Below are 16,869 nucleotides of genomic sequence, written 5' to 3'. Positions count from 1 at the left end.
GGTTGAGTGAGGGGAGGGCCGCACAGGGAGTGCATGCGCGCGCAGGAGAGAGCTCGGGGCGACAGCGCGGCGGCAGCAGCAGCGAGTCCGGATCCCCTCCCTCCCGCCCTTAGGTTTCGATTGTTGCTGCCTTATGTTACTTGTCGCAGCTTTGTGGGGCGGGGTGCGGATGGCCCGAGCCATAATTGTTATGTATTGGGTTGATTGTTAAACGGGGTTTCAGCGAAAGGATGGTGGTGAAAACTGAGGGGGACTGTTGTCAAGGCGGAGCTCCTTGCTGGAAAGTGGCGGGAGATGGCCGGCCGGACTCCTTGCAGGCTGGAGGCGGGAGTCCACCCGGGTTGGCTCCTTGCAGGCAGGTGGCGGGAGTCTGAACCCGGTGGGGGCGTGCTGGATCGTCGAGCCGGGAGGCTGGTAGCGACTGTTCCTGCCAGGAGCGGTGGATGGTCAGAGGGGTTGGAAGCTGAAACCGTAATTGTTAATAAGTTATGTCTGGCTTGGGCCCTCATGTCAATAAAGCTGCGGCCTTATGTACCCAAAGCAATGTGTCATGTGATTTTTGAGTGTGAAAGGGCAGTGGAGAACGAGTGAGGTCCTGGATGCCCATATTATGGGAAATCAGAGCCAGCAGCTCATCTCTATGAAAGAACCGCAACATAATCCTATATGGTTCTAGTCCCAGAGGAATTTCCCCATCCTCCAGAGCAAGGATGGCCTCATCATCTGTGCCATCCAGATCCTTATTGGGAAGGCCTGCTGTTGATCTAGGTGTACTATGGTGCTTAACAGCAGTATCGGGCTGCAGCTTTGCCCTGGTGTAATTTAGGCTTGGCGAGTGAAACCATAAGGGCCCAGAAAAAAAAAAAGAGATTCTGTAGAGTTGGTTTTTTCTTCTCTTTTTCTTTTTGTTGCAGCTGTGGGCTTCTGTCTATGCTTTCCACTTAGGCAATAAGTTTCCACTGCTGCCATCATATGTGACAACTTGGGTGATAGTGGCTTGGAAAACAGCCAGGAGGATAAAGGAGGCAGCCTCCAGCTGCTTCTTCATGTGCAATTTTATTTATAGTGCAAAAACAAAACACACAAGAAAAACTGCTCACCTTGCAGTGCTGATAATAAACAACATCAAGTGTAACAGTTCTTTGTATAACTTGGCTTCCTGCCTGCTTCCAGGGGACTCTCTAACACTTCTGGGCCCTGACTCCTTATAGTATGGTGAGGGGAGCCTTCCTTCATCCAGAAATCCTTGCAGAGCCAATCCTTAAGGAGGCCCAGGCCAGATAGCTTTGCCCAGTCCCTTAAGGTGTTCTGAGGGAGTTTCCAGCAATGTTCCCTCTAAGCTGCGCAATCGCGCGGCCGCGCACAAGTTAAATTCCTGCCGCGCACATGTTTTAATCTGCCGCGCAAAAAAAACGCCCATGTCTGCTTCCATTTTCCTCGGAAAGAGGGAGGGATAGAAGCCGCCCGCCACCCACTGCAGTGACGCCACTGACTACGGAGACACTACTGGGCGTTGTTTCCGCAGAGCCATGACCTATTGCGTGACCCACCGAGGCTCTGATCACATTTCCGTTTCCTGTTTTCCGTTTGATTGTGTGGTGTGGTGAACGGTGTTCATGAGAAAAGGTACAAGCTGACAGAAGATAGCGGAAAAATATGTCTAAACATGAATTCAAAGACGGAAGAAACGATAAACGTTTGAATAAGAAAGCGAGATTGAACTTTAAAGTCGAATGGCTCAAGGAATATATAGAAGCCGATATGCCGGAGTGCGTCATCAAACAGCGAACGATTCTTGGAAATATTTTTAAGTTCAACTCGGAGAACTCTGTTGTCTGCGACATTTGCAAACATGCGAATGCTCATTGTGCTTTCGCCCAAGGAAAACAGTGGGACGAATGGAAACTGGATTATTTAAAGCGACATTTACTCCAGAAAGTTCACGTTCAGTCTGTCGATTTGCTAAGAAGTCAGCGTCGGGGAACACTTCGGGCATTGCTGAAGGAAACTACTGAAGAAAAGAAGACAAAAACTGAAATTTCTGAAAGAAAGTCTGCTTCCAGTGAGGAGGTAAAAATTCTAATTGATAATGTCCTCCTTGCCATAAAATTGAATTCTTCGATGCTATCTGTTCAGGAAATTCACAATCACATTGGAAAATATGTAAAAATACCGGAATCTTGGAGAAGTAAAAATTATGCGTTTGAATTTCTAGAGTGCATAAACTCAGTAATACAAAGAGATATGATAAATGATTGGCGCCAGTCGACATTCCACACTCTCATAATTGATGAGAGTACAGACATCACCGTGACAAAAATGTTAATTCTTTATGTAAAATTTCGAAAAGAAGATGAAGCTGCTTACTGTACTTATTTTGCTGGAATTCTGAAGCTGACAGAATGTAACAGTGCAGCTATTGTGACAGCCATTACCAATTTCTACCAAGAGAACAATCTTGACTTGAGCAAAATGGTAATGTTCACATCAGACGGGGGCTTCTGTGATGCTCAAGAACTACGATATGCTGATTCAATATTGCAGAGAACGGATAGAAGAAGACGATGACCCAATACACAAATACTGCTTAGACAAGTTGACAAAACCTGAGTATCATGTTACCATCTTTACTTCAGAGGAGCAATCAAACAACTGTAGAGGCGTTCCAGATGACAAAAGCCAAAATAATGAAACTTCGATCACAGTATCTTGGTGACACCATTCATTTCTCAGGGGAAACACGTGAAATTGAAACACCAATGTTTGTGAGTCGCATAGATGACAAAGGAAGCTTAACTGTTTGCATGTTGCAGAAGGTCTGCATGATGTGCACGAATGTCACACTTACAAAATTGACAGATGACAAAAGCCAAAATAATGAAACTTCGATCACAGTATCTTGGTGACACCATTCATTTCTCAGGGGAAGTTCGTAATGTTATAGCAACGTATCCTTCTGTCAACACCACTGCTGTCATCCATTTCATAGAACGTGTCTGTGATCACTTTAGCAGTAGATTTCCTGAAGATGAACTTGGCGAATGGTCAGTCTTTGATAAAGATTCCTTTGCATCTGTTGAAAATGTTAAGAATTTTTTATTTGGTTCTGACAAAATTGAAATACTGGCAGCTAGATACTGCACCTTGCTAAACAAGCCAGAAGTTGTTCTTAAGAAAGGACGACGAAATACTTCTACGGTTGATGTAATGTAATGTTTTCTCTTTCAGCTTTCTGCAAATGTTCATATTTGAATCATATGTTGAGAAATTTTGCACAATAAAATTGACATGTGAAAGTTTTGCACATTAGTTTCAATTTTTGCACACATGCCACCAAACCTTAGAGGGAACATTGGTTTCCAGTTCATTCCCTCACTTAGTTCTGTAGCTTTAAATGTTTCTATATAAGGTAATTACATTTTAGAACTATAAATACTATATTTACATACAGAAAATAGAATAATAAATATGTCACCTCGGCCAAACATCTGTCGACAGTGCCTGTTAGAGTCATAGCACATGTTTTTGTAGCAGACAGACAGACCATTATTACATGGTGTCCCATCTTGAGTATAGGTATTAGGAGGACACATGGCTGATGTCCCATTGCAATACTCAGCAAGGTCACACTCACTGACTGGTATTCTGCAAGGTATCCCTTTGTGCAAAAACTGGAAAAATAAGGCAAAATAAATATCTGCTCAGAATATTTTTTGTATATATGCAGAATAGAAATGCTTTTAAATAAATAAATAAATTAATTAATTAATTAACAAAATAGGTTAACCATGTCAGACATGAAGATTAACTGTCAAATGGGTCATACTATACTCTATGGGGTAGATTTTCAAACACGGCGCGTTCGTGTACTTTTGCTGGCGCATCAGGCGCAAGCAAAAGTACGCGGGATTTTAGTAGATACGCGCGTAGTCGCGTGTATCCGCTAAAATCCTGGATCGGCGCGCGCAAGGCTATCGATTACGTATAGCCGGCGCGCGCCGAGCCGCGCAGCCTACCCCCGTTCCCTCCAAGGCCGCTCCGAAATCGGAGCGGCCTTGGAGGGAATCCTCTAACGCCCTCCCCTCACCTTCCCCTCCCTTCCTCTACCTAACCCACCCCCCCGGCCCTGTCTAAACCCCCCCCCTTACCTTTGTCGGGGGATTTACGCCTCCCGGAGGGAGACGTAAATCCCCGCGCGCCAGCGGGCCGCTAGCGTGCCGGGACGCGACCTGGGGGCGGGTCCGGAGGGCGCGGCCACGCCCCCGGACTGCCCCGGGCTGTAACCACGCCCCCGGACCCGCCCCCGAAACGCTCCCGACACGCCCCCGAAACGCCGCGCCAACCGGGCCCGCCCCCGACACGCCCCCTTCAGAAAACCCTGGGACTTACGCGAGTCCTGGGGCTCTGCACGCGCCGGTAGGCCTATGTAAAATAGGCTCACCGGCGCGCAGGGCCCTGCTCGCCTAAATCCGCCCGGATTTGGGCGGATTTAGGCGAGCAGGGCTCTTAAAATCCGCCCCTATATGTATAAATGTAACAATAAATCTCTCTTTAGGATATGATGCCTGTATTCCTTCAGCAACTTTGCAATGCTATCTCCTGCATATCTGATGTTTTCTCAGATACAGATGTTCAGAGGCTGATATTCAAAAACTGCTGAGCTCCTAAATTTAGGAATCTAGGTTAGGTGCCAGCTGTAAATTCAGTTAAAATTAGGGGCCTATAACAGGTTTCTAAATTTACTACTACTATTCATTTGCAAAGATTTAGGCCCCTAATCCCTAGATTCACTAAGGCACAATGTTTTATTGCAAGAGGGATCCTACTATCGTGGAAGAATGTCTCTGCAATAGAGGGGCCCCTCTCCCCAAAAAACATCGCTGCTGAATGGTATGTTATTTTGTATTCCAGACAAACACTGCAGCACAAAAGAATGCGGTGAGTGGCAATGACAGCCCCAACCTCAAGAAATTAAAGATGTGGCAAATGGGAAGGCTGAGCTGGGGTCAGTGCTGACCCCCATCTCAACCCAGGACCGCCAGTCGAGGCAGCCCAAATATCCTCTAAATTGTAAAAAAATAGAAAACTTTAGGCAAGTGGTGATGGTGCCCCTCCCTTCCCTCCCCCCCTTGTCCATCAAATGGCCCTCTCACCCCCACAGCCAACATCAAGACCTCTCTCTCCACGAATAAAGGAGCGGGTCAGTCACCCCCGGCCCCTTCTGACCCTATCAAGAGATCCCGTGTAGGGGCCAGGTGCAACTTTGCACCCAGCCCTACTATTTTCCAAAATGGTCCCAACCTGACCTTACCCCAGCCATGAGACTGAGGCAAGGTGTGGAGACTGGACTCAGGCCAAGTGAGGAGAGGGGGATCTTGATGTTGGACTTGGGGGATCTTGATGTTGGTCATGGGGGATTCTTGATGGACATGGGGGAGAGAGAGCAGGGGGGGGGCATCGCTCTGCACCTAAAGTTTTCTTTTTCATTTTCTCTGCTCAACTTCCCCATTTGCTGCTATTTCTTTTCTGTTACTTTAAAAGTGCAGCGGGAGTCTCAGAATCTTTGTTAGAGTCCTGGACTTCCTGTTGCACATCTACGTATTTCAATGAGACTTGTTATTTTATCATGGGTGACCAGTCAGTCAGCCACGATAAAATATTAACATCAAATTGACTATACATGACCTTCTTTGCATGTATTTGCATTATTTATGCATGCAAATCACATGCAGGGAAAATAATTGGCATAGGGGAGGGAATCTGGGCAGGAATATGCAAAATATCATGTATATGGTGTGATATATGCAATATAATGCGTGTTAGAGCCCTAAAGGAGCTTGATGCATCACTCAGTTTGTTAGGTGCCTGGTGCTGAAAATTAGTGTTAAACACTTAACTTTTTTCTCTGCCCTAATGCCAACCCTGTAGACACCCACTTTTTAAATCTCTAAATTTAGGTTCCTAGTAATACTAGGAGGTTGATATTCAAAAGCCATTTAGACGGATAACTGAAAAGTTATCCATCTAAATGGCTAACCAATGATATTAAACACTTTACGAGTTATGTGAGTAGAATTTAGCCACATAAATAGTGGGCATTCTGGGATAGGCAGTAAACATTTTGGGGTGGAGTGGATTTAGCCGTATAAGTTATATGCCATATAACTATCCGAAAGTTAGTGGGATATGCTATCTGTCTAACTTTAAGATAGATGGGTATATTCAGTGGTGCTGCCACATCATTGAATATCCCAGTTATGTTACCCAGATAGCTATATCTGGCTAACTTAACTAGCTGCTCCACAGTTGAATATCGGCCTCTAGGACCCTAAATTTAGGGACTCGGTCCAAGTACATTTTCAAAAGGACTTATTTAGGGCCCTAACCCTCAAAGTTAGGCTCCTCGTTGAAAATTGACCTCATATTCTGCAGTTTGACTGGCTAAGTTAGGCACTTAGAGAATATAAAAAATACACCTGTACAGTGAACTTCTAAGACAAAAACAATCAAGAGCTGTGCTCTGTCGCTGACAATTAAATAAACTTATGATGAATAATATGTTTGTGTTTTATATTTCTTATTAATAAAGTGAATACCTACACAATAAATGGAAAGTTTTATAAAAATTGTATGTGTGAATTGATTTAACAAATAGTGAATGGAGTCAGAGAAAGGTTTCATACGTGGTGTAGGTGCCCAGCACCTCTATAAGGTGATCTTATAATCATTAACCTTCCTCCTCCTCCTCAAATGCTTTTAGGCAATTATTTTTTAAGAATTTTGTTGATGATTAGTGTAGTCCCGAAGGATACCTGAAGACTCTTCCGTGGCAATATAATATTTTCAAATGCGTACCCGCAACAATTAACTAAATAAAACTCTATGAAATGTCAATAAAGGGTGTAAAAACAGACTTCCCCAGTTCTAGTTGGTGTGTCCATCTTCTTGTAAATTATCCCGACATGTTTCAGACATGAATGCCTTTCCTCAGGGAGTTTGATGTTTGCTGGAACCAACTTGACGGAGTCTGTAACCCGTTGCTCGACGATTCCTCCAGAGCTTGTGCCACGGGGCGACCTTCCTCTGTCGATCACCGGGAAGTCTGTTTTTACACCCTTTATTGACATTTCATAGAGTTTTATTTAGTTAATTGTTGCGGGTACGCATTTGAAAATATTATATTGCCACGGAAGAGTCTTCAGGTATCCTTCGGGACTACACTAATCATCAACAAAATTCTTAAAAAATAATTGCCTAAAAGCATTTGAGGAGGAGGAGGAAGGTTAATGATTATAAGATCACCTTATAGAGGTGCTGGGCACCTACACCACGTATGAAACCTTTCTCTGACTCCATTCACTATTTGTTAAATCAATTCACACATACAATTTTTATAAAACTTTCCATTTATTGTGTAGGTATTCACTTTATTAATAAGAAATATAAAACACAAACATATTATTCATCATAAGTTTATTTAATTGTCAGCGACAGAGCATAGCTCTTAAGTTAGGCACTTAGCCAGACAGATGCCAGGATTTGAAAAAACCACTGTCTGACTGCCCCTGTTATAGCCAGCTAAGATTTTATCCGGCTATATCAAGGCTGATATGGGGGTATTCTGGGGCAGAGCAGCTAAGCTAGATGAATAACACCAATTTTCAGTTTATCCAGCTAATGCAACTGGATTACTTTAGGACAGACAAAGAGCTAACTTTAAGATAGCCAGATATATTCAGTGGCATGCCCACATCACTGAATATTCCAGCTAAGTTATCGGAATAAATTATGCACTATCCAGCAACCTTTTCTTGCTGATCAGTGACAGAATATAGACCTCTAGGTGTTTACAAATCTACCATCACTTTTTTTTTTGTGAGATTGTAAATTTGGTTACCTCTCTCATAATTACATTTATATGAGCTATACATTTATATGAGCTGTACAAAAACATAGGGGCAGGCAAGAAGCATGGCCTCTGGCCCTCATTGATGCCCTCAATATCACTGCTCTCCACTCTGCCCAACATTCACATAACCTGAATTTCTAGTATGCAGTTACTGTTCTAAATGTCCATCCAACATTTGTGTGACTGCATGAGGTTTCCAAACTAGGAATATATTTACTTTTGCTCAGGCAACATTAAGTCCAATTCCATATAGCAGAGTTGCTTACCTGTAACAGGTGTTCTCCTAGGACAGCAGGATGTTAATCCTCACATATGGGTGACATTATCAGATGGCACTAACCCTGTAGCCACCAGGGGTCTCCCTTCAGTCTCATTTGTAGCAAAAGTACAAGCGAAAAATAAAATAAGAAAACGGTAACGAATCCAACTCTGCAGGGTGGCTGTTGGGTTTTGTGAGGATTAACATCCTGCTGTCCTGGGAGAACACCTGTTACAGGTAAGCAACTCTGCTTTCTCCCAGGACAAGCAGGATGGCAGTCCTCACATATGGGTGAATAGCAAGTTACAGACTGACTCAAAACAAAGGAAGCCAACCAGCACTCAAAATGTGCAACAGGCACAACAACTGTGGTCTTGTTGGCAATAATGAGGCAGCCTGAAATTCATAGCGGGTCGAGGTAGGACGAGTTGGCTTTCTACACTGGGAATAAATTCCTTAGGGAGACTGGCCAAAGACAGAGTCTTGTCAGCCAGCCTTGTCTAGACAGTAGTGAGCTGTGAAGGTGTGGAGAGAGCTCCATGTCGCAGCTCTGCAGATGTCAGCAATCGGTACTAGGGATGTGCAGAGCAAAATTTTATGTTCATATTTCTTATGTCCGAAAGGGGGTCCCACTTGCGGCCAATATGGACATAAAAAAAATCTAATGAGTTGGGTATATGTACATATGTCGCCCATTAAAGTCAATGGGGGAAGGATTTCCAGCCTATTTTTGGCTGCAGAATTGTGGTTTTCTTATCAATTGGCCCAGGAGAGAGTTCCCTTTCCTTTGTGCAGGGAAGTACTCCCTGGAAAGGGTCCACCCCTAGAGTTGTGTGTACCCGGTGTTTACATTGGCGTCCAGTGAATATCGTTGGCGTCTAGTGAATTCCGTTGGCGTCTAGTGAATTCAGACGGTACTTACGCACTTCAGCAGATGACAAAGGAATTGGAGGATCTCTCAGAAATAAGAATACGTGTGGGAACACAAGGTCTGGATGAACAGGCAGGCACAGCAATGGAGTTAAAACAGCAGTAGGAACACAAGGCCTGGATGAACAGGCACTTCCTTCGAGGACAGAGGTCAATCCCAGCTAGGGACACAAGGCCTGCATGAACAGGCACAGGAACTAGGTTAAAACACTGGTAGCTCGCCAGCATCTTTCTGATGCATGCTAGAATATTGGCAGCGGTATGGGCATGGTCCGTCAGGTGGGTGTGCAGTAAAGCCCACCTCCACCCTCATGCTTGTTCAGGGAAGGACTCCCTGGAACGGGTCCACCCCTAGAGTTGTGTGTACCCGGTGTTTACATTGGCGTCCAGTGAATATCGTTGGCGTCTAGTGAATTCCGTTGGCGTCTAGTGAATTCAGACTGTACTTACGCACTTCAGCTGATGACAAACTAATTGGAGCCTAGGATCTCTCACAAATAAGAATACGTGTGGGAACACAAGGCCTGGATGAACAGGTACATCATTCGAGGACAGAGGTCAATTCCAGCTAGGGACACAAGGCCTGCATGAACAGGCACAGCAACCAGGTTAAAACACTTGTGGGAACACAAGGCCTGGATGAACAGGCACAGCCACTGAGTTAAAACACCTGTGGGAACACAAGGCCTGGATGAACAGGCACCGCCACTGAGTTAAAACACCTGTGGGAACACAAGGCCCGGAAGAATGGGCACAGCAACTGAGTTAAAACACCTGTGGGAACACAAGGCCTGGATGAACACGGATACTCGGATAGTAATTATGTGTTTTTTTAATGTATTTATATTCTTATTCGAAAACGTTTCTAGCACGTCATACTTGATTACACTCAGGTACTGTAGGTATTTCCCTATCCCCAGAGGAACACAAGGCCTGGATGAACAGGCACCGCCACTGAGTTAAAACACCTGTGGGAACACAAGGCCTGGATGAACAGGCAGGCACAGCAATGGAGTTAAAACACCAGTAGGAACATGGATGAACACTGATACTCGGATAGTACAATTTTTTTTTTATGGATTTATATTCTTTTTTTAAAAAGTTTATAGCACTTCATTTATTTTTATATTTATTTGTCATTTTTATATACTGACATTCTTGTATTCAATGCAAATCATACTTGCTCACACTCAGTTACTGTATGTATTTCCCTATCCCCAGAGGAACACAAGGCCTGCAGGAACGGGCACAGCAACGGAGTTAAAACACTTGTGGGAACACAAGGCCGGGATGAAGAGGCACAGCAGTCGAGCACAGAGGTCGATCCCAGCTAGGGACACAAGGCCTGGATGAAGAGGCACATCATTCGAGGACAGAGTTCAATCACAGCTAGGGACACAAGCCGCGGAGGAAAAGACACTAACCAGGATCCTCCAAGCCCTCATTTTCTCCAAATTAGACTACTGCAACTCTACATTTCTTGGACTCCCTTCCTCATACACAAAACCACTCCAAATGGTTCAAAACGCAGCAGCCCGTCTACTAACAAACACTAGGAAAAGAGACCACATTTCCCCAGTCCTAAAAGACCTCCACTGGTTACCAATTCAGTTCAGAGTCATTTACAAATCCATCACCTTGATATACAAAATCTTTCACCAACACACCTTAATCGACCTACAAATTCCTCTCCGTTTATACAAATGCACAAGACCGACCAGGGAAGCCTACAGAGGATGCCTCCTTGTTCCACCCTCCAAAACCACTTATCACAGCACCTTTAGAGATTGAGCCCTTTCCACAGCAGGTCCACCGTTATGGAACTCCATCCCCCCAGATCTCAGAAATGAACCTTGCCTCCTAACCTTTCGGAAAAGACTCAAGACATGGCTTTTCAGGCAAGCCTTCCCGAACTGCACCTAACACACACCATCAATAAATTCTCAGCTCAGAAGCTGTATATATTGGACGCCATATTTGTAATGTACTCTTGTATATTTTTATATTCTACACATGTATATAATTAACCTCCTCTATCCCTCTTTATTTCTTACACTCCCAGTTCATAGCCCCAGTTAATTGTAACTGCATCTCTTCACCACGTGTATTTATGTTATAGGTTGTTTTCTTTGCACCCCTGTTTTCTGTAAAGCGACATCATGTGAACGATTTCATGAATGCCGGTATAAAAAAACCTTAAATAAATAAAATAAATAAGTAAGTACCGCAAGGGAAAGTTGAAAACAACTTTGAAGAGGGAGTTCAAGAGGGCGTGAAATTGTAAAGAGGTAAATGGGTGGGGTCCGTGCAGTCCGCCCGCAGGATTCAACCCGGCGGGTTCGGTCGGACCGGGGTTTCGGCGGATCCCCCACCCCCACCCCTTTCGCGGGGGGTGGGGGAGGGGCGGGGAACGCCTCCCGGATGGCCCCGGCCCCCGCAGGGCGCATTTCCTCCGCGGCGGTGCGCCGCGACCGGCAACGGGTCGGCTGGGAAGGCCCAGGGGGGGCAGGTGGTCCGCTGCTCCGGCGGCGCTTGTTATAGCCCCCCCTCCCGGCGTTTCCTCCTTCCCCTTTGGCAACTGTTAACTTGTCTTAACCTCATTCACTACATCTATGCAGACGATGTTCAGATTCTTATTCCCATAACAGAATCTATTGACAAACTTGGCTATTCTTACAAGCCTTCCCTGATCCTTCAAACTTTCACTAGATAAGTACAGCTACTCAGCTTTGAATATGGAACTTCGCCCCTCCAATATTCTCCTCATTTAGCTACCCTACTTATGCACTTCAGAAAATGACAAAGGAATTGGAAGATCTCTCAGAAATAATAATACGTGTGGGAACACAAGGTCTGGATGAACAGGCAGGCACAGCAATGGACTTAAAACACCAGTAGGAACACTAGGCCTGGATGAAGAGGCACATCATTCTAGGACAGAGGTCAATCCCACCTATGGACACAAGCCGCGGAGGAAAAGAAACTAACCAGGATTCCCTCCGTAACGGCGAGTGAAGAGGAAAGAGCCCAGCGCCGAATCCCCGCTCGTCCGGCGGGCGCGGGAAATGTGGCGTACGGAAGATCGCCTCTCTGGCGCCGCTCGGGGGCCCAAGTCCTTCTCATCAAACCTCAGCCCGCGGACGGTGTTAGGCCGGTAGCGGCCCCCGGCGCTCCGGGACCGGGTTTTCTCGTAGTCTGTTTGTTTGGGAATGCAGGCCAAAGTGGGTGGTAAACTCCATCTAAGGTTAAATACCGTCTCCGGCGCGTGTTATTGCCCCCCCCCCCCCCCCGGCAGCAGCTTCGCCGTTTCCCCCGGACAAGGGTCCACCTCCAAGTTCAACAATTTCTTACTCTTTACTTTGTCTGTCGAGGCTTGACGTCTCTAAAAGGGTTTGACCTGGAATGCTGTGCATGTCCATCCAATATCGCATACAATATAAAGTGGCATGTTTAATTCAAAATGTTGTACACGGGGAGATCTCAGAAATGAACCTCGCCTCCTAACCTTTCTGGAAAGACTCAAGACATGGCTTTTCAGGCAAGCCTTCCCGAACTCCACCTAACACGCACCATCAATAAATTCTCTGCTCAGAAGCTGTATATATTGTATATACAGGTGGCCCGCCGCTCCGGCGGCGCGTGTTATAGCCCCCCCTGGCAGCAGCTTCGCCGTTTCCCCCGCCGTTTCCTCCTTCCCCTTTGCCAACTGTTAACTAGTCTTAACCACATTCACTACATCTATGCAGACGATGTTCAGATTCTTATTCCCATAACAGAATCTATTAACAAAGCCATCGCACTTTGGAACAACAGCTTACAAGCCATCACTAATCTCCTCAACAGTCAAAGCATGAGATCTTATTAAGAAACTGACATTATCCTCAACAAATTCTTACTCCTAGCAAAACCTCTACCAAGTAAGTACACAGGGGTCTGTATTTTCATACCCCAGTGCTTGCTGTTTGAATACCGCTCTTGCCGTACCGACCCGCAGGGACCACCTAGGGACACAAGCTGTGGAGGAAAAGAAACTAACCAGGATTCCCTCAGTAACGGCGAGTGAAGAGGGAAGAGCCCAGCGCCGAATCCCCGCCTGTCCGGCGGGCGCGGGAAATGTGGCATACGGAAGACCGCCTCCCCAGCGCCGCTCGGGGGCCCAAGTCCTTCTGATGGAGGATCAGCCCGCGGACGGTGTTAGGCCGGTAGTGGCCCCCGGCGCGCCGGGACCGGGTCTTCTCTGAGTCGGGTTCTTTGGGAAATCAGCCCAAAGCGGGTGGTAAACTCCGTGTAAGGCTGAATACTGGCACGAGACCGATGAAACAGCTAGTAGCAATCGGAATCTCTGGATTGGCGCTCGCCTGGTTCAAATTGTTGCTAACCAACAGAGGTTATAAGGTAAAAATCCAGAACAAAGAATCACCACGCCACGACTCGGCCATCGGAGTCCCACAAGGTTCCTCTTTATCCCCTAAACTCTTTAATATTTACCTCCTACCACTCTGCCGACTCCTTACCAACCTCAATTTAATACACTTTCTCTTTGCTGACGACATCCAGATCCTGATCCCCATCAAAGAATCATACACAAAAACCCTCGAATACTGGGATTCCTGTCACCTAGAAATCAAAAGCCTCCTCAAAAACCTAAATCTGGTACTAAACTCCTCTAAAACTGAAGTATTACTCATAACTCCTGACAACAATCTCACAGCTTGTCTCCCAACCAACCTACAAACTACTCATGTGAGGGATCTAGGTGTGCTAATCGACAATTAACTAAACTTGAAATCCCATATCAATAAAACCACCAAAGACTGCTTCTATAAACTGCAAGTTTAAAAAAGGATAAGACCACTCTTCCACGCCAAAGACTTCAGAACCATCCTCCAAGCCCTCATTTTCTACTACTGCAACTCTACATTACTTGGACTCCCTTCCTCATACACAAAACCACTCCAAATGGTTGAAAACGCAGCAGCCCGTCTACTAACAAACACTAGGAAAGGAGGCCACATTTCCCCAGTCCTAAAAGACCTCCACTGGTTACCAATTCAGTTCAGAGTCATTTACAAATCCATCACCTTGATATAAGAAATCATTCACCAACACACCATAATCGACCTACAAATTCCTCTTCGTTTATTCAAATGCACAAGACCCACCAGGGAAGCCTACAGAGGATGCAATGCCGGTATAAATAAATAAAATCAATAAGTACGTAAGGGAAAGTTGAAAACAACTTTCAAGAGCGAGTTCAAAAGGGCGGGAAACCATTAAGAGTTAAACGGGTGGGGTGCGTGCAGTCCGCGGCCCCGGCCCCGTCCAGGAATAAAAAAAATAAAGTAAATCAATAAAATCAATAAGTACGTAAGGGAAAGTTGAAAACAACTTTCAAGAGCGAGTTCAAAAGGGCGGGAAATCGTTAAGAGTTAAACGGGTGAGGTGCGTGCAGTCCACCTGGAGGATTGAACCCGGCGGGTTCGGTGGGACCGGGGTTTCGGCGGATCCCCCACCCCTTTCGCGGTGGGGCGGGGAATGCCTCCCGGACGGCCCCGGCCCCGTCCAGGAATAAAAAAAATAAAGTAAAGCAATAAAATCAATAAGTACATAAGGGAAAGTTGAAAACAACTTTCAAGAGCGAGTTCAAAAGGGCGGGAAACCGTTAAGAGTTAAACGGGTGAGGTGCGTGCAGTCCGCGGCCCCGGCCCCGTCCAGGAATAAAAAAATAAAGTAAAGCAATAAAATCAATAAGTACGTAAGGGAAAGTTGAAAACAACTTTCAAGAGCGAGTTCAAAAGGGCGGGAAACCGTTAAGAGTTAAACGGGTGAGGTGCGTGCAGTCCACCTGGAGGATTCAACCCGGCGGGTTCGGTGGGACCGGGGTTTCGGCGGATCCCCCACCCCTTTCGCAGGGGGGCGGGGAACGCCTCCCGGACGGCCCCGTCCAGGAATAAAAAAATAAAGTAAATCAATAAAATCAATAAGTACGTAAGGAAAGTTGAAAACAACTTTCAAGAGCGAGTTCAAAAGGGCGGGAAACCGTTAAGAGTTAAACGGGTGAGGTGCGTGCAGTCCACCTGGAGGATTGAACCCGGCGGGTTCGGTGCGACCGGGGTTTCGGCGGATCCCCCACCCCTTTCGTGGTGGGGCGGGGAACGCCTCCCGGACGGCCCCGGCCCCGTCCAGGAATAAAAAAAATAAAGTAAATCAATAAAATCAATAAGTACGTAAGGGAAAGTTGAAAACAACTTTCAAGACCGAGTTCAAAAGGGCGGGAAACCGTTAAGAGTTAAATGGGTGGGGTGCGTGCAGTCCGCCTGGAGGATTGAACCCAGCGGGTTCGGTGGGACCGGGGTTTCGGCGGATCCCCCACCTCTTTCGCGGGGGGGCGGGGAACGCCTCCCGGACGGCCCCGGCCCCGTCCAGGAATAAAAAAATAAAGTAAATCAATAAAATCAATAAGTACGTAAGGGAAAGTTGAAAACAACTTTCAAGAGCGAGTTCAAAAGGGCGGGAAACCGTTAAGAGTTAAACGGGTGAGGTGCGTGCAGTCCACCTGGAGGATTGAACCCGGCGGGTTCGGTGGGACCGGGGTTTCGGCGGATCCCCCACCCCTTTCGCGGTGGGGCGGGGAACGCCTCCCGGACGGCCCCGGCCCTGTCCAGGAATAAAAAAAATAAAGTAAATCAATAAAATCAATAAGTACGTAAGGGAAAGTTGAAAACAACTTTCAAGACCGAGTTCAAAAGGGCGGGAAACCGTTAAGAGTTAAACGGGTGGGGTGCGTGCAGTCCGCCTGGAGGATTGAACCCAGCGGGTTCGGTGGGACCGGGGTTTCGGCGGATCCCCCACCCCTTTCGTGGGGGGGGCGGGGAACGCCTCCCGGACGGCCGCAGGGCGCATTTCCTCCGCGGCGGAGCGCCGCAACCGGCTCTGTGTCGGCTGGGAAGGCCCAGGGGGGGCAGGTGGCCCGCCGCTCCGGCGGCGCGTGTTATAGCCCCCCCTGGCAGCAGCTTTGCCGTTTCCCCCGCCGTTTCCTCCTTCCCCTTTGCCAACTGTTAAGTAGTCTTAACCTCATTCACTACATCTATGCAGACGATGTTCAGATTCTTATTCCCATAACAGAATCTATTAACAAAGCCATCGCACTTTGGAACAACAGCTTACAAGCCACCACTAATCTCCTCAACAGTCTAAACCTGGTCCTCAATGCCTCTAAAACTAAACTCCTCTTCATTTCCTACAAGCAAGAAAACCTCCCATCTCAGATCCATCACAAACACCTTCTCACCCACAACCATCTGAGAGACCTGGGAGTAATTATAGACAACCGTCTTCACCTAAAGAATATGATCCAAACCACAACTATAAGATATAATATTATATCTTAATGGGCCTCGACAAAGGAAACTCTTTCCTATTGATCTTGTTAGACCTTTCCGCAGCGTTCAACACGGTCAACCACGCCATCCTCCTAAACCAGCTTTCGTCCATAGGAATCAGCGGCACCGTCCTATCCTGGTTCAAAACGTTTCTCAATTACAGAGGTTACAAAGTTAAACTCCAAAACAAGGAATCCTCAAGATTTGACTCTGTCATAGGAGTCCCTCAAGGTTCTTCATTGTCTCAGACCCTATTTAATATCTATCTTCTTCCTCTCTGCCAACTTCTTACCGACCTCAATCTAAAGTACTTCCTTTACGCAGATGATATTGAAATCATCATCCCTATCAAAGACACATACTGTAAAACTCTTGAGTACTGGGAAACA

The 16,869-nt window shown here is 46.3% G+C and overlaps 1 protein-coding gene across 2 annotated transcripts in view; it reads right to left on the bottom strand.

Annotated features, from left to right (window-relative positions):
* Window positions 1-16,869, bottom strand: part of LOC115092775 (disintegrin and metalloproteinase domain-containing protein 9-like) — a 1,307,906-nt gene that overhangs the window by 240,866 nt on the left and 1,050,171 nt on the right. For both annotated transcript variants that reach the window (XM_029604079.1, XM_029604080.1), the window contains exon 15: window positions 3,476-3,671. In XM_029604079.1, coding sequence (XP_029459939.1) covers window positions 3,476-3,671 — 196 coding nt within the window. The remainder of the gene's footprint in view (window positions 1-3,475; window positions 3,672-16,869) is intronic.

Source organism: Rhinatrema bivittatum, chromosome 5, assembly GCF_901001135.1.
Source record: "Rhinatrema bivittatum chromosome 5, aRhiBiv1.1, whole genome shotgun sequence".
Lineage (NCBI taxonomy): Eukaryota > Metazoa > Chordata > Amphibia > Gymnophiona > Rhinatrematidae > Rhinatrema > Rhinatrema bivittatum.
This window is presented reverse-complemented; position numbering and strand designations above follow the sequence as displayed.